Below are 18,315 nucleotides of genomic sequence, written 5' to 3' on the forward strand. Positions count from 1 at the left end.
TGTTAACTGTTTATGATATCAGTAAGGCTTCTGGTCAACAGTAAGCTATTAGTAGTTAAGTTTCTGGGAAGTTCACAGTCATGTACAAATTTTTGTCAGTATAGGGGGTTGGTGCCCTAACACCCACATTGTTCAGGGGTCAACTATATATCTAACTCCTCTGCACCAGGGGCTTGAACTGGTTTCAAATGCCTTGTTAGGGGCGCCTGGGTGGCTCAATCCATTGAGTGTCCGACTCTTTGATTTTGGCTCAGGTCATGATCTTGGGGGTCACGGGCTTGAGCCCTGCATTGGACTTCCCACTCAGCACTGAGTCTGCTTGTCCCTCTCCCTCTACTCTTCCCCTGGCTCATGCTTTCTCTCTCTCAAATTAATAAATATTTTTTTCTTTATGATTTTATTTATTTGTCAGAAAGAGAGAGAACACACAAGCAGGGGGAGAGGCAGGCAGAGGGAGAAGCAGGCTCTCCACTGAGTAAGGAGCACGATACAGGACTCGATGCCAGGACCATGGGGATCATGACCCAAGCGGAAGGTGTCCCTCAAATTAATAAATAAATCTTAAAAAAAAAAATGCCTGGGGTACCTGGGTGGCTCAGTCGGTTAACTATCTGCCTCTGGCCAAGGTCACGATCCCAGAGTCCTGGGATCTAGACCCACACAGGACTCCCTGCTCAGCAGGGAGTCTGCTTCTCTCTCTGCCCCTCCCCCTGCTTGTGCTCTCTTTAATAAATAAAGACTTTTTAAAAATCTTTTTTAAAAAATGCCTGGTTAGGTTAGGATTTAATGCTTAACCAGCTTTTTCCTTACCCTTTACAAACTGAACTCTAAGATGACACTTAACTCTTTTTTATAAGCTAGCTAATATCTCAGCTCTCTCATTTCTGACCAAAAGGGTGTTCTTCTGGGGAGAGATGGCAAAGAAGCTTAAAAAAAAGAAAGAAAAAAGGGGGTGTTGTTGTTACTTTTCTAAATAAGTGAAAACTGGCCAGACAACCCATGATTTGATCAGATGACCTGGATTAATGGAATGAGACTGAAGCAAGGAGGGGTTTGGGGAGAATGACAAGCCACAGTCAAGAAGCTCTACGCCCTGTGAGAACACCAGGCTCCAGACCATAGACAAGCAGACTGCACGTGTCTAAGGAAGAAGAAAAGAGCCCAAAATCAAATTTCACCTACTCCCAACACTTCCTTACACTGGTTCTCCCTTCTTTTCTTTCTAAAGATCAGACACTATCAGATTATTATTCCCTCAGGAAACAGCCACGAGCATGACCTTACCAGTGTTCTACACTCACTGCTATATACTGTCCCTCCGAGAAGGCTAGATAGTAGACAGGGCAGGCCAGCTTCCAGAAACACAGCAGACAAAATTACCAATCGGGTAGGTTATCCCCCAGCTCTCTTCACTACTACCTAACCTCTCTTGAAAAGTTACATCTCCTTCCGTTTCCTGGTTCATCTTCCCCAGAGACCCAGCTCTATGGTGAAATGTACAGAAACCCAGATGACACTGGATTTCCCCGTTGCAGAGGGGAATGGTCACGCAGCACGAGCAGACCTAGCACGCTGCTGAGGAGCACAGAGAGGCTGCTTCTGTGGAAGCCTTCCATCCCCACTGGAAAAAACAGTGAGTCATTGTCACACAATGAAGCATACAACAGTGACATCACATTCAATCAACTGGAGTCCTTGGCAGTAGAAATATTAATTCAATATTTTTATACATTAATACATGATTTTGTGTCTTTGACAGCGCCCAATGATCATGGATGCTTACTCTAATGCTAACTAAAAAACTAACAAGGGGCTGTTTCAATCATATAGACAAATAGCAAACATTTGTACCTCAACACGAATTATAAGGCTATTAAAATTAATTTAACAATTTTTAGAGCAGCACAATGGGAAACTAAATACAAGACAAAGTTTCTTGAGGACATTTCCTTGGAAATGTGACATAAAGGTTTAAGATTATTAAACTGATCTATAATTGAGTAGTTTAAAAAGGCATTATTTTTATTGAGTGGGTTATTATTTAAGAACTTCAGTTAATTTGACTTTCCCAAGTATGTATAAGAGATTCTTTTACTCTATTCCACTGTTTGGAGAGCTACCTCTTCAAATAAATGAAAATATATTTTCTTACAGCTTTAAACTCTTCCTTATACATTTTAATTTAAACAGATGCTTATAACCTTAAATTCATGAGAATTTCTTTCCAATGAATATTTAATTTGTTCAAAGTCAAAAATGGAAATACTGATTTACTGAATGAGCGACACCGATTTTTTTTAATCCAAATACTTTTAATTCTCCAGAGTTGGGGGGCAGAGGTGAGAAGCACATTCACGTTCCAGAAAAAAAAAAAAAAAAAAAAAGGAAAAGAAAAAAGAGATCTCACAGAACATACATTCTCCCATACAATTCATAAGTAGGACTCCCACCCACCGGTGCTGAAAAGCTGTAATCCCACAAGCAAGAGCCATACCCGTGTGCATGCACTCATGTGAAAATATCACACACACTAAATTGCACAGAGGCCGTGACAACATGCAACTTAGTAATGTGCAATATCTCCACCAGAGCAAGCAGAATGGGAGCATCAGGGGAGAAGGGTGTGATGCAAACATTCAGGACACAACATGCTCTCCAGGGACGAGAATGGTTTGGGGATAAGGGATACATGCCACTAACATAAAAATTTATGAAATGAAAACCCAAATGAATACACAAACATATCCAGTTTAGAAAAAACATTTACTTATTCAGAACTGAGAATTATAACTGAGGTTCAAAAATTCAACAGAACGGTGATCATAAAATAGTCACATATTTCAGAAGGCGAAGCTTCAGGAGCCAAGACACTTTGGCTGCCTGGCCATGCAGTTAACTCCCAATTTTAATTCCCCTTTCAACTTATTGATGGGTCATATAAAACGAGTTGAATGATTTTCACTTGACTGCAACAGCGACGACGACTAACGGCTGACGTTTATGGAGGCTGATCACAGATTAAATTGCACTCTCAGGACTTTATAATAACATTTTCATAATCACGTGTGTAATATTTTTCCTCTTAAAATCTCTGTCCATGAAGAAACATTCCATCTTGAACACAATCCTTCAGAATGAAAAATCTGGCAAGCGCTCGAGAACTAGAGCTCATTGTTATCTTACATACATGAGAAGGTTCTTCAGAGATATCTGTGTAAAACCTGTCCATTTTAGGTCTTGAATTTGACCCAGAAAAGAAAGAGACAAAAAGCACTTGGACTGCTAAAAATTATCTTGAGCTAAAATCTTTAATTTACATAACTGTGGTTACACAAATAATCCAGACAAGTTATCTGGTCTGTACTGTATTTCTCAGTTTTGACAACTGTTAAGATTATAGTTCTGGTACTAAGGGTTTAGACATCTTCTTATATCAAAAATATGACAAAAATGAATGGTTTTGATACCAGTATCCTTTGGAACCAAGACATGGCCTACTGCTATAGTGCATAATTAGTGTGTACAATCCCAAGAAGATAAGGCAAATCTAATTTGTGAAAAGGCACATATGTATTTCCTCTCCCTATGGATGACCATACTCTTTCTAACCTCAAATTTCCTTGATGAGCCAAAGACCTGAATTTCTAGCTGCCAGCCTCATGTGTCCATTTGAACAGTCCTAACACTGCCACAAATTAAACTATAATCTTCTGCCCCAACCAGGTCCTCCTGGAAGAAGGCACCATGGTATACCAGAAGGATATGTGCTTACTTGCTTGCTTGCTTTTTTAAGAAAAATTTATTTTTAAGTAAACTCTATATTCAACTGTGGGGCTCAAACTCACAATATCAAGAGTCACATGTTCCACCAACCGAGCCAGCCAGGTGCCTAGAACATGTCCTTTCAATCAGCTGGACTAGGTACAAATCACAGCTCTGCTTACCAATTCCAAGCAATCATGACATTAAAGAACTAAGTTTGAAACAAAGGAGCTGGCATATTTGGTATGAAAACAAAATTGACTGTAATGACAGAGGAACGGTTAACCAATGGTTCACTCTAAGAAAGCAGAACAAGAGAAAATTCAAGAACCGTGATTTGAAAACAGAAAAGCTTTTGTGAGAATAAGAGTCAGTGTTAATAAAGGTTATTTCAGGAAAAGGAAGTAACTCTCTTGAGGTTCTTAATGGGACAAGATAGATATTTTTCTGTAAGGCTTAGCTTTAGTCAAATTGAATAAAGGATTCTGCCAACCTTTGACATGGTTGATTCTATAGTTTCAGCCTACTGGGAAAGTAGGTTATTTTTCTTTTTGGTTGAGCTATTTACATAAACTTCTCTGAGTCAGATAAGGTCATTTAGATAAACTGACATGAATTTATTGCTAGGGTTTTCAACATTTGATTTACTCAATAAAGATGATACCCAATGACCATATATGCTAAAGCCAACAGGTGTCCTCCCTGAAGACAGCTTCACCCTGAAAACTGTTATATTAGATAATAAACTCCAAAACTTGGAATTTTTACATAGATGGCCCCACATGGATACTCAAGAGCACCACAGAGGATAAGGGCATTTTTTAAAATCCTACCTAATGGCCAATAAAGGAAGCAAGATATTGATGAAGACTTTACCCAGGCCTTGCTAGTAGGAAAAAGAAAGATAACCCAGCAAATTTTCTAGAAAGAATGTACTTTAGGAACATGCATGCTATTTGAATGTAAATGAGGGTTTTCCAGAGACAAAGTAGTATCCTCAACCAGTTGTTAAATGAACACAATGAAGAAATAAGCCAATATCAGTCAGACAGAATTATCAGGTCAAATCAAGATTTCTATAAAAGACTAGTTGCAAGCAATGCTATTTCTTAAAAGTAAGTGGAAACATAAATGCCAGCCAAAGATTCACTATTCAAGGTAGGTTTAAGACCATTTAACGAACAACTTACTAGAAAAAGAAGCTTTGATAGATAACATGAGGATTTAATTTGGACAACAATTCGTAAGCAGTAAAAATACAGTAGAATCCTAATGAGCTAAAAGCAATGAGAGACAAGGGTGGGAAAGGAGCTGAAATAGGCCTGGGCTGCAAGGGCCTTTCCCTATCCAAAATGACAAAGATGAAAGGCAGGGTTGCGGGGGAGCGGGGCGGGCGGGGAGTAGCCAATGACTTGGGAAGAGCATATGAAGAAAAAAAGGTAAAGAATATCTCATTCAGAAGCCAAGCCTGCACGACAGGACAGAAGTTTCTGGCCAGAACTTGTGAGACACACACATAGCCTGTGACTTGAAAATAACCAGAAACTTTGCATTTTCCAGTATCCGATCTATCCTCATGCAAAGGGACAGCCTGGCTACAGAGGAAGAGAGGAAGAAACAGAAAGACCATCTGCTGCCCTTCCCTGGGCACAGCTGCAGGGCCTGAGAACAGGAGGGCTCCCAGAGAAGGGGAGGTGTATGTGTGTGACAGAGGGGTTCTCCCCAGCAAGTGACATGATGACAGGAGCTGCAGCTAGAGCAAGAGCCTATAGTGGGAGAAAGCTGTAACTCACAGGACTGACAGCAGGAAACTGAAACTGAAATTTTTTTTCCTATCAACACTTGCATTGCTCACATTACTCTCGCAAAAGGAAATAAAAATATCTGAAAATACCAGGTCCGCCACCAGTTTAGCACCAAATGTTATTTGAAAGGCTCGTGACAGAAAACAGGCTTCTCACAGACAGCAGTTTCTGATGGAAAGAAGAAGAGCATACATTTTCTCCCTACCTGATAGCTTCTTCCACAGACTGGCCAATAATATTAGAAGAAGGACCTGGCTGAGACAGTGGTGTCAGGCTTATCACCCACTTCACTGGCTTGTAGTACTCATCGCTGGAACTTAATAGATAAAATAGTGTGGTCAGGAAAATTATCTGCAAAACAAAGGATAGTATCTCCTAAAAAATCACATTTGGAAACTACAGGAAGGAAGCATAAATGGAACCACAACATGCTTTACTGCGGAAGGAGAGGTATCATGCGCTTATCTACCTGTACATACCAGAGACAGCACGAAATTGAGAAGGGCAGTCCCACTGTAGAAGAGGATGGTCAGCAGCGTCGTGACAGTGGTGAAAAGCAGGCTCACGTTCCGGCTCATGACAATCCACAGAGACTCTAAGATCTGATGGAGAGGGAAAGCTAAACATCAGAATGAATCCTCCAGAAAGAAGTTTCTACAGCTCTCTGCTGTGCTTTTACTACAAGCGTGTGAGTATCAGAAACTGAAAATAACTGAGTATTATCTTAAATGAAAAAAAAAATCATCTGAAAGCATGTGAACATTGAATAGTAAGGAAAATGGTTAGGAAAATTATGGTGAACCTATCTCCAATCATATTAGGTAGCCATTAAAGATAGCTCTATTATAACACAGAAAAACATTTTCTGATATACTGCAAAGTTATTTAAAAAGCAGGAAATAAAAACTTTAAATATAGCATGATATACATAACTCTGTAAAAATCATTTTATAGGAAAAATACCTACAGGAAAATATTCCAGAATGCAACCTGTATAGGATCACAAATGCAGACCATGAAAATTCTAGTATTTGTCTTATTAGCTGCCTCCCACCCTTGCCACCTCCAACTTAGATTCACCTACAAACACAAAAGCATCACATGGATGATTTCACTAAAATCATAATAAAAGAAATGATCAGATAGGTCAAGGACAGAACTCTGCAACTGAAAATCTTTCTTCAGATAGACGATGGCCCTTATATCAAGACTTAATAGTGTTCATTTAATCCATCACCTGCAAATTCACTAGAACCAGTTATTAAAATAGTTATTAATACCTGTTAAATATTACTAAAAGAAGATTTACAATATCAATGGCACGCCTGTATGTTTTCATTTCCTATCACCTCATAAACTTAAATTCCCTCATGATAACATCTATTCCCTGTGACAGAAGCAAAACAGATGATACGATCCTTATTGTAAAGAGAGACAAACCAAAGCTCAGAGATTTTTTAAAACTTGCCCAAGGGCCTTGGAGCTAGTAAGTGGAACTAGAGCTGGGACCAGAAATCTAATGTCTAATTTTATTTTGGTGTGCCCTTTCCAAAACAGCAGTTCTGCTTTTTGTCATATGTGCAAATTATACCATCTGTTCTATGAAAGGCCTACCCATTCCTTTCCTATCTCAAATGTACCATTTATAAAGGCATATTTTGTTGTCTCTGGCATTTCTTGCAAAGCTCAGCTCAGTCTTCATGGAAGAGCTTTTGCAGGCTGGTTTCATTTATAATAACTCCTTACAGAAAATCTTGAAAATGCTTTGCAGTGCCTACAAAAAAATGCATGACTGACCATTTGACCTGTTGGGATAAAGAATGAATGAATAACTCCACTGATTCCAAGAAACAAATCAACAATGCCCTTACTTGTGATTTTTACATGCCTTCTTTTGGGGGCTTCTGTCATTTTGGAATTTTTATCAAAAAAAATTTAAATACTTTCTGGGTCACACTGATAGGAAATACTCTGTGGTGATTCTTAAGAAATTAACTGAATACATTAATTGTAGACTGCCAGTTCTCCAACAACAATCACGTAACCTTTCTGTGTACCCAAGGGGATTAGGCAGAAAGGTTCAGAATGTGAAAGCTATTGTCTATTACAAGTATGAAGGCAGGAATAAAAAATTTGATCAAGGGTTGACCTCGACACCTTAAGATTTATTCTGATGAAATAGGTAGTAATATTAAGAATGTGATTGTTTTATACTCTGTAAGAATGTGTACTGATAATTTAGATGATGTACAAATTTCAGTGAACCAATATTCTAAATGATCAGTGCATATCACAAAGACATGCAAGAGTAAAACGCCGAGTTCTAACAAGACAGATCAATGGACTTTAATATAATACAGTGCAAAAAATTTACTGATATGGTTTCAAATCCCACACTGCAACTAACCTTTAAGAAATACCGTTTGTTGAGTTTTGGTGTAGGATGAAAGAAAAACCACAATTACCTGAAAAGGCTATTAAAAGACTCTCCTCTTTTCCAACTACATATCCGTATGAGGCTAGATTTTGTTCATATATTTCAATCAAAACAATGTATTCTGACTGACTGAATATAGAAGCAAGTGTGAGAATCCAGACATTAAACAGATTTGCAAAAATATAAAAGAAAGCCACCCTTCTCACTAAACTATTTTTTGTTTTGGAGATGCCCGGGTGACTCAATCAGGTAAGTGTCTGCCTTCAGCTCAGGTCGTGATTCTAGGGTCCCAGGATTGAGCACTGCATCAGGCTCCTTGCTCAGTGGGGAGCCTGATTCTCCCTCTGCCTGCTCCCTGCTTGTGCTCTCTCTCTATGACAAATAAATAAAAAAAATCTTTTAAAAAATTATTTTGGGGGGCGCGCCTGGGTGGCTCAGGGGGTTGGGGCCTCTGCCTTCGGCTCAAGTCGTGATCCCAGGGTTCTGGGATCGAGCCCCGCATTGGGCTCTCTGCTCAGCAGGGAGCCTGCTTCCTCCTCTCTCTCTGCCTGCTTCTCTGCCTACTTGTGATCTCCATCTGTCAAATAAATAAATAAAATCTTTTTTCAAAATAAATAAATAAATAACAAATATCTGAGAGAATACATATATTAAAAATATTATTTTTTGTTTTGGAAAAAGGTTGCTTTGCAGATGTAAGAAATGTGTTACATTAATATGTAATGTTATTTTTAGTGAATTAATATATATTTTTAAAGTTCTCAGTTTTAACTGCTGATACAATAATAATCAACAGAACCCACAAAAATAAATATTCTAGAATCTTCAGACCAAAAAGTTTCATGGCCATCGGACAGAGGAAACAGGGAGGGGACTATCAAAACCATAAAGTCTTAGAACTGAAGGACATGAATTTCTAGATTTAATTCCAAACTGCGACAGCTATATTAGGTGCATGGGAGGAAGGGCAAGTGTGAGCGCAGGGACGGTGGCGGGGAAGAACCAAAGGAGTTACAAGAAAACCCCAAAAGTGGTGTAAGAAAGCATGGGGAGATTTCAAAATCACATCTTCATCTTCATCTTCCATATCAGGAAGCCAAAATATAATACCAAAATTGTAAAACCAAGAAAGACCAACAGGTTATTTTGGAAATTTAGAGGTAAATACCCAAAGAAAGCTAAAAGAATTGACAGCTGTTTCTAGAAAATGAGACTGAAATGGGGAAGCACAAAGCAGGTTACTGTTATTTTTTACTAAAAAAAATATTTTTGACTCTCCACTATGGTCATCTATTAGTTTGATAAAAATTAAATTTAAAAAAATCTAGCATTGCAGGGCACCATTTGGCTCGGTTGGTAGTGTCTGACTCCCGACCTCAGGGTTTTGAGTCTGAGCCCTGCTTTGGTGGTAGAGCTTACTTAAAAAAAAAAAAAAAAAAAAAAAAAAAAAAATCTAGCATTGCAAACTTCAACTTTTGTTAGCTTGATGAAAGTCATGAGTCTATTCACAAGAAAACTCTCCTCTCAGTGAAAAGCCACATGCCGAGACATGTTTACAAAACACGCTGTGGAAACAAGAGTGGTTCCTTGCTGCCTTTGACCCTTTGGCACACAAGGCAGAGGTGGGTGGTACATGGCTGGAGAGTGGGCTGAAGAACATCCAGTCTCTCTAATGTAAAGGGAACCATATCACCATCTACCAAAGGCTATGCCCACCAAAAGGCCGTTTTCTCTCCAGGATTCCATCCTGGGGACGTTCTAGTCAGCCTAAGAGGATGGGGTACTTGTATCTCAGAATGGGAGTCTACAACACTGCACACACGCTTCCTGACTCAGCACTGCTCAGTGACTCTTCAGCCACCAGGGAACTACTACTTACCCTGAGGCCTATGGCTTTTGGACATCTTTCTAGTGCATTTAGAACTCTCAAAATTATAAATGTCATGGCATTAAAAACAGGGTAACCAAAGGCCTCTGAAGGTGCAGGGGAAACTGGAAGTTAGAATTTCTATTTTTATTTCTAAGTCCAGTTAAACTAAAAATACTACTTCTTACCGAAAGAAATGTCTCAATGTTCTCATGAACAAAGGAAACGATATCCTGCCAGTCCAGGATGTCTCCCAGCCAGCTATTCTGACGACTTATATGCATCTTCTGTCCTTTGTGCCTTCCAGAGTGCGTTACGTTCTACGGAACAAAATGGTTCAGATGTGACATCTCCATCTTCAGCCAAAACAGGAAAAATATAAATACCCCATTTCGGTTTAGATCCACTTGGGCACTTTAATAGTTACTCAAGGGTAAAAAATTTTGCATTATTTAAGAAATCAAATAAGAACTCCACCTAAAGACCTGAACTGTATTTTTCTGTTTACCTTCTCAGTACTATGTGTTAGCCTAGCTCAAGTGGTCTCTTCCTAAATACAGTTGTGAACACACTTTATCCCTCAATTTGTACCACTATACACCAACACAGCATTTACTCTCTTTTTTCTTTTCAACCCCTCTACCATTTTGGGGGGCCTACCATTTTGCTTTTTTCCTCCTTTCCTCATCTCCCTTATCAGTCTTCCACACAAGATAAAAACAGCAAGAGGAGAGAACATACAGGACACCTAAAACTAATACAATGTTATATGTCGATTATATCTCAACAAAACAGGGAAAAATGAAAAAGAAACAAGAACAGGGAGCAAATCAAACTCTATATGGAAGACAATTACACTGACAAGAATGTAGGAATTATTAAATTTGAAAGAGATATGAATAAACAAAGTGACTAGTGAGGTTAACATTTAGAAACCGAAATAGTTTCTTAATATTTTGTTTGCATTCTGACACTTTTGCTAACAGCACAGTGATATCACTCTTCATTATGCAATGAAGACTTCAGGTCCTAGTAAAAGACATAAAAAAAGGAATACATCTGCCTGCTTATAAATCTATGCTTTTAAAACACTGACCTTCCTGGACCATAAAATGAAGCTTTTTAAAGGAGGTGAGGGATAGAAAATGCTGTTTGTAACCAGAAGCCCCAGAATTAGCAGAGGAAAAAGACACCTTTCCAATCGACCGGTTCTTCAGCAAATAACTACCTACAAATTCTGCAATCAGTTTTAACCTCCTCTCTGAAACACACAAAAACAAACACTGTTTCCTCAATTCATCCCAGGGGAAGAGTAAAAACTGGTCACTGAGCAACAAATTCAAATTTGAAATTGAGCGTTCCTCCCTTCCACCCCAAGTAAAGAGGTTGATCTATACATGCTCTTCTCCTTACTGCCAACCCTGTGAAAACTGACCACCAACTTGTCTGGTTCTCTACCTCCTTCCCCACTGGACAGTCATCTCCCACAGCCCTGCTCCTGGAGGCCCACAGGCCCTGCCAACCCCATGTACGGCATGACCCCAAGTCACACACAACCAGCTGCTCTCAAAACCAGCATTTTTATGTTTAGTGGAAAATGGTATTATTTTCCATCATAATTTCTGAAGTAAGGGTATATCAGCACAAATAACAGGTAAAGGTGATTAAAAATCAAGCTCTCGGGGCACCTGGGTGGCTCAGTGGGTTAAGCCTCTGCCTTCGGCTCAGGTCATGATCTCAGGGTCCTGGGATCGAGCCCCACATCGGGCTCTCTGCTCAGCAGGGAGTCTGCTTCCCCCTCTCTCTGCCTGCCTCTCTGCCTACTTATGATCTCTGTCAAGTAAATATATAAAATCTTTAAAGAAAAAGAAAAAAAAATCAAGTTCTCCAAACTTTCTGATCTATTCTATTTACCTCCTTTAAAGAAAAAAAAGTCTAGAGCTGTACTATCTCAAACAGTAGCCACTAATCACATGTGGCTATTAGCACTTAAAATGGAACTAGTCCAAAAACTGGAGAGTCCAAAAACGGCATTAGTATAAAATATACACCAGGTTTCCAAGGCTTGTAAGAAAAAAAAAAAAAGGATATAAAATAGCTCACTAAGATTTTTTTCTACTTGTTTGCATACTGAAATGATAATAGATTGGGGGTATGCTGGGGTAAGTGAAATACTAAAATTAATTACACCTGTTAACTTTTCATTTTTTAAGTGACCATTAGAAAAATTAACATTATATACATGGTTTACACGTTGCAGTTCTACACAATGAGATAAGATGCTGTTGATGCTAATGAACACAGGATGAAAAACACGATGTCACAGGGACTGCTGGGCTCTGCATGCAGATTAACCATCAATTCAAGGCGACTTTCAGTGATCTGAAGTTTGGGACCTTGTAACTTAAGAATTTCAATAAGTAACATCCTAATATTAATATCCACCTAATTAACATCTATCTAGTCAATGAGTCTGTAAAATAAAAGGACTTTATAGTTTGCGACTGAAATCCTCTAATAAAATAACTTACCTTTACAAACCAAGAATGATACAATCTGTCCCAAAGTTCTAGTACTTGCTTTTCAATTACAGCAGTATTGTTCACCTTATCTCCCAGAATTTTATGAAGCTGGAAGAAACACAGATATGATCTGGTTTAATATTTCAGACAAAAATCCAGTAAAATTAATTCATGCTGGGTCTTTACATTTGTTCCAAATCAAACTAAAATGTTCCAGATTATTTAAGGGCCTCTAGTCACCTTATGATCTTTTCTTAAACTCTACTCTTCAATATTCCTAGCGAATTTCCTTGCCTTTCTTGGCTTTTTGCTTCTCTCTATTTTTGGGTCTCTGAGAGGGTTACTTCAGGTTGTTAGAGAACGGTACATATGAAGCCATGATCACTGACTTAGCAAGTCTAATCTGCTCAGAGAAAAGTCTGTTGGATGTGGCTCAAATGTTCATCTATTACACAGGAAGCTCATGTTACACTTATCACCAGTATAAGAATTACCACAGAACTAGGGGTGCCTGGGTGGCTCAGTGGGTTAAGCCTCTGCCTTCGTCTCAGGTCATGATCTCAGGGTCCTGGGATCAAGCCCCACATCGGGCTCTCTGCTCAGCAGGGAGCCTGCTTTCCGCCCCCGCCCCCTGACTGCCTCTCTGCCTACTTGTAATCTCTCTCTGTCAAATAAATAAATAAAATCTTTAAAAAAAATTACCACAGAACTTTAAGTAAAATTTTAGGACCATAGCTACAAACACAAATATTTCCTATAGTTCGCTGAGAGACATCAGGTCTCAGAGTTATGACTAATGAGACTGGTGGTGTTTCTGGGAATCAAGTACAGTGAGACAAGATAACTTTGAGGATAATTATTCATTATAATACCCCATGTTTTGTTATTAAAACCACAACATAACAGTAAAAAATTTATTGAATTATTTGAGAGAGAGAGAATTTTAAGCAGGCTCCATGCCCCATGCAGTGACTCACACAGGCTCAGCCTCATGACCCCGAGATCACGACTGGAGCCAAAATCAGGAGTTGTATGCTTAACTGTCTGAGCCACCCAGGTGCCTCAAAGACATTTTTTAAAAGATAAATACTAATTTGTAGTCTCACTTTCTTAGCATAACTGTTTCTACTTTTCCATATCCTCTGCAACTTTCTGCCCACTTATAGATATAATTTAGAATTCTTCATCACTAACCTTCATCTTCATTTTTAATGGTTCCATTTTAGTTCCTAAGTTTTTCTTTTTTTTAAGATTTTTTATTTTTAAGTAATCTCTACACCCAACTTGGGGGCTCCAACTCCCAATCCCAAGATCAAGGATCAAGAGTTGCACGCTCTACACCAAATAAGCGAGCCAGGCACCCCAGTTCATTAAGTTTTGGTATTATTTTACCCGATCAAGGAATACAGAGATGATTCCCAATTTTTAATGTCACAAGTAATACTGCATTGAACATCCTTGCACACAATTTTTTTCTTATTACTAATAGTAAGATAAATGTTCAAGAATCAAAGGAAAGAGGCACTTTACTAAAGGCTCCTGCTATGCATTGCTGAACTGTCTTCTATAGGTACTGTATCAGTTAATATTTTCCAATATCGTATGAATAAACCAATTCTTCCAAAGCCTTATGGACAGATAAGCTATTAGGTAATTTAATTGGTGTAAAAACTATAGCCAATTATTTTTACTTTTCTTCTTCAGCTACAAGAATGACCATTCCTCCATGTTGGTTTTCAATGTGTATTTTCTTTTGTGTGTCCTATCCACACCTTTTGCTCCCTTGACACTGTCCTTACAGATATCTGAACCAGTTTTTAGACATATTGGATGCAAAAATATCTGCCCAACGTTTTCCTTTATATTTTACTTATTCAAAAACCAAACATAAATGAGTGAATATAATAAAAACCATTTACCTTTGCACAGCATTTTACAATTTACAAATGGCTTTCCCTTACATTATGTGATCTTTACAAAACCCCCGGGAGTTAGGAAGAAAAAAGTTTTTATCACCTTTGTTCTTTCAAGATGAGCAAGCAAATTTAGGAAGGACCCATGACAGGCCCAAGGCAACTACAGTATCTATAACCTATGAACAAAGAACACCTAACACAGCAAACTGCCCAAAACAACTATAAGTCACAAGTGCCCTAGTCTAATTTCCTTTAATTACTTGAAAGTTGTCTTTTAAGTAGCATGACAGTCAGATACTCACAGACCTCCTACTACCAACTCTTTCTGTCATTGTCTGCTCAGTTTCTGAGATCCTTCTTGAACCAGAAAAGCCCCTAGTCTAGGCTGCCTGCACAGTGGCCTTCGCTGAAATAAAGCACTAGCTCAAACCCGGATCCCCTTTATCACAGCACGACAGTGAGTAACTCTACAACACCAGGACTTTGAAGGCAGGATTCAGCGTCATTTCAAACTTGTGGTGCTGCCAACCACAGCAGAACATCACAGACCCAGAACACCATCCTGTTCTAACATTACAGTACATAGCACAAGCCATAAGGAAGAGGAAGCCAGAGAGCATGGGGCCTGATGGCAACAGCACTGCTATCAGAGGACTCACCAGAGCACAGATACTGTTAGTGGTGTAGGAGATGCTCTTTGCATATGGAAGACAATGAAGCACTAACTAGGAGTAGGCAGGATGCCATCTGAGAGCTGTGCTCACTTAAGGCGAATAACCTCCTCTATAACATGGGGATGAGGAGTCAGTGGGCAATTCTCTGTTCTCATCTTGCTTGGAACCTTGACAGCATTTGCCACACCTGACCAAGTCTTTCTTGGAAGTATCTTCTCTCAGCCTCTACGACAGACACAGGTGGTTCCTCCCACAGGCTACTCCTCCTCAGTCTTCTCTGTCGACTTGCTTCTGGGACCTTCAAAAGTGTAAGTGCTCCAGGAATCTATCTTTGGTCCTCTTCTGTCTGTCTCCTTAGGCCATGTTATAGTATTAACTGTGTCCCTCCTAAATTCTTACATTGAGATCCTGACCCGCCAGTGCCTCAGAATGTAACTGTACTTGGAGACAGGGTCTTTAAAGAAGTAACTAAGTTAAAAGGAGGCCATCAGGGTGGGCCATAATCCAGTATGACTGGTATACTTATAAAAATGTATCAGAAGACAGACACACACAGACAGAAGACCATGTGAAAAAGACACAGTCATTATCTGAGGAGAGATGCCTCGAAAGAAATCAATCCCACAGCACTTTGCTTGATCTTGGACTTCCAGCCTGTAGAACCATAAGAAAGTAAGTTTCTGTTGTCTGAGCACCCAGCCTGTGGTACTTTGTTATGGCAGCCCTACCAAACGAACACAGTTCATCTCTCCTGTTGGGTAGAGTGACAGATACTATCTGGCAACATTCGAACTTCCACCTACAGCCCAGACCTCTCCCCAAGCCCCAGCTATGTACATTCAGTGGCCTTTTCTGATGCTTTGACTTAGATATCTGCTAGGTATCTCTAACTTAACACACCCCAAACAGAATTACAGCATTACAGCTCCATCTCTCTGTAATCCCGCCCCTCCCCGGTCCCACCCCCACCACCTCGGGAAGTGGCACAGCTACCCTTCCAGGTGGGCTACCCACAAACTTCCTTCCTTTTCACTCCGTATCCAATCCATGAGTAATTTCTGTCAGATCCACCTCAAAAATATATACCAAATGTGACCATTTCTCTCATTTCCCACTTCTACCATCCTAGTCAAGTCATCAACATCTCCCCTGGACTACTGGAATAATATTCTTTTAGCCCCCTGCCTCCTCCATTCCTGCCCATCACTCCCAATAAAGCAGCCAAAATGAGCTTTCAATATCCTAAGTCAGGTCATGTCCCTTTCTGCTTTAAATCCATATATATCTTTGTAACTAAAATAAAATCCCAACTTCTTATCATCACCTATAGCTCATCCAGCCACGTTGGCCTTCTTTCTTTCCTTCAACCAAGCTTGCTCCTACCTCAGAGCCTTGGATTTTTCTATGCCCTCAACTTGAAACATTCCTTTCCCAGTCTTGGTGAAAGCATTACCTTCTCAGAGACATTCTCTGGCGTTCTAGCTAAGGCTAGTCACTCTGGGTGACTCTGCATTACCTGGTCACAACACTTCTGGAACAGAAATGGTTACTTCTTGACATGTTTCACGTCTTTATCCTCCTCCTCTCAGAGTAAGTTCCAGGAGGGTGGCAACTCTTTCTGGTCTACTGCTTTTCCCCAGAACTTAGAACAGTGCCTAGCACATTTGTGGATTGGCTGTCACTTCCTTCATTCTAGGCATGGGAGAAGGGACAGTGAAAACCCATTCAGGACTAATTTTCCTACTGTCTCAGGGCAGCATCTCTACATATAAATTTTGGAAAGAACATTATTAAGCAGAAAGGTTAGCTCAAGCAAGGATGTCCAATGAAGAAAGCAAACTAGATTTGAGCAAGAGAAAACTAGCAGATCTGGGTACTATAATGCATGGAGGATATAAGAGATAAGGCTGACAAGGCAGACTGGGGCAGGTAGACAGAAACCTTCTCTGTTCATACCTACACATACCCTAAAAAACTCTACCTTTTCTGAGTATGACCTCTTATCCTAGCTTTATCCCTTTTTATACTTTAGCTCTTAGGACCCAATTCTCTCATGATTGTTAGCTGGATGAGATCTGAGCTTATTAGAAAAGCTAGCCCTTACAAGGGTACCTGGGTGGCTCAGTAGGTTAAGCATCCAATTCTTGATTTTGGCTCCAGTAATGATCTCAGGGTTGTGGGCTCAAGCCCCACACTGGGCTCCCCATTCCAGCAAGGAGCCTGTGTGGGATTCTCTCTCTCCCCCTTGCTTTTTCCCTCTGTCACTCTTCTGTCCCTTTTCCCTTCCCCCTCCCAACTCCGAGCTTGCTCTCTCTAAAATTCTAAAATAAATAAAGGAATCTTAGTATTTCTACATTTCAACTTCTACAATTTCAATGGTTTTTAGGGTTTTTTCTTTTTTAAGATTTTATTTATTTATTTGACAGAGAGAGAGAGGGAGAGGGTACGAGCACAAGCTGGAGTGGCATGCAGAGGGAGAAGCAGGCTCCCAGCTGAGCAGGGAGCCCATTGTGGGACTTGATCCTAGGACCCTGGGATCATGACCCGAGCCGAAGGCAGACCCTTAACCAACTGAGCCACCCAGGAGCCTCAATGGTTCTTTTTAAAAAACAACTTTATTGAGATAATTCACACACCTTATAATTCACCCACTTCTGTGTACAATTCAGTAGTTTCTTTTAGTATATTCAGAGTTATGTGACCATCACCAAAACCAATTTTGGAACATTTTCATTACCCCAAAAAGAACCTCCATACTCCTTAGCAATCACTCCCTAATTTCGCTAAATCTCCCCTACCCTTGGAAACCATTACTCTATTCTCTTTTTCTGTAGATATACCTCTTCTGGACATTTCATATAAATGCAATCATACGTATCTAGTTTGATTGCTTCTTTTACTTAGCATAACGTTTTCAAGGTTCATCCACATGGTAGAATGTATCAGTGCTTCCTTCCTTTTTATGGCCAAATAATCCACCATTTAGATATACCACATTTTGCTTATCCATTCATCAGTCAATGGATAGTCAATGACTGGTTTTAGATCCTATCCCCGTGTCTTCCAAATCAGGATGATGAATATGTTACAACCTTTGTTAGCAAGACCCATCTCTCTTCAACTGTCTTTCCTTTCGAGGCTTGGGTAAAGGGTTTCAAACATAACTTCTAAGTAATCTGAAAGTTATTTCTATAAAATCTTAGGCACATTTCTCCAGCTCTTCCCAAATAGGCAAGAATTCCAGAACTCAAATAGAAAAACCAAAAAAACTAAATGTTCTGCTTTCAGCAGAGTAAGTCAGCCAATACAGTTCTAGAAGTCTAAAATGCTTT

The 18,315-nt window shown here is 39.6% G+C and overlaps 1 protein-coding gene across 5 annotated transcripts in view; it reads right to left on the reverse strand.

Moving 5' to 3' along the window:
- TMEM245 (transmembrane protein 245) overlaps window positions 1-18,315 on the reverse strand; it is a 96,582-nt gene that overhangs the window by 23,669 nt on the left and 54,598 nt on the right. For all 5 annotated transcript variants that reach the window (XM_047699096.1, XM_047699097.1, XM_047699098.1 and 2 more), the window contains 4 exons: window positions 12,403-12,501; window positions 10,060-10,191; window positions 6,047-6,169; window positions 5,773-5,918 (listed from right to left, as the gene is read on the reverse strand). In XM_047699096.1, the coding sequence (XP_047555052.1) occupies window positions 5,773-5,918; window positions 6,047-6,169; window positions 10,060-10,191; window positions 12,403-12,501 (500 nt within the window). The remainder of the gene's footprint in view (window positions 1-5,772; window positions 5,919-6,046; window positions 6,170-10,059; window positions 10,192-12,402; window positions 12,502-18,315) is intronic.

Source organism: Lutra lutra, chromosome 13 (assembly GCF_902655055.1).
Source record: "Lutra lutra chromosome 13, mLutLut1.2, whole genome shotgun sequence".
NCBI classification, from domain to species: domain Eukaryota; kingdom Metazoa; phylum Chordata; class Mammalia; order Carnivora; family Mustelidae; genus Lutra; species Lutra lutra.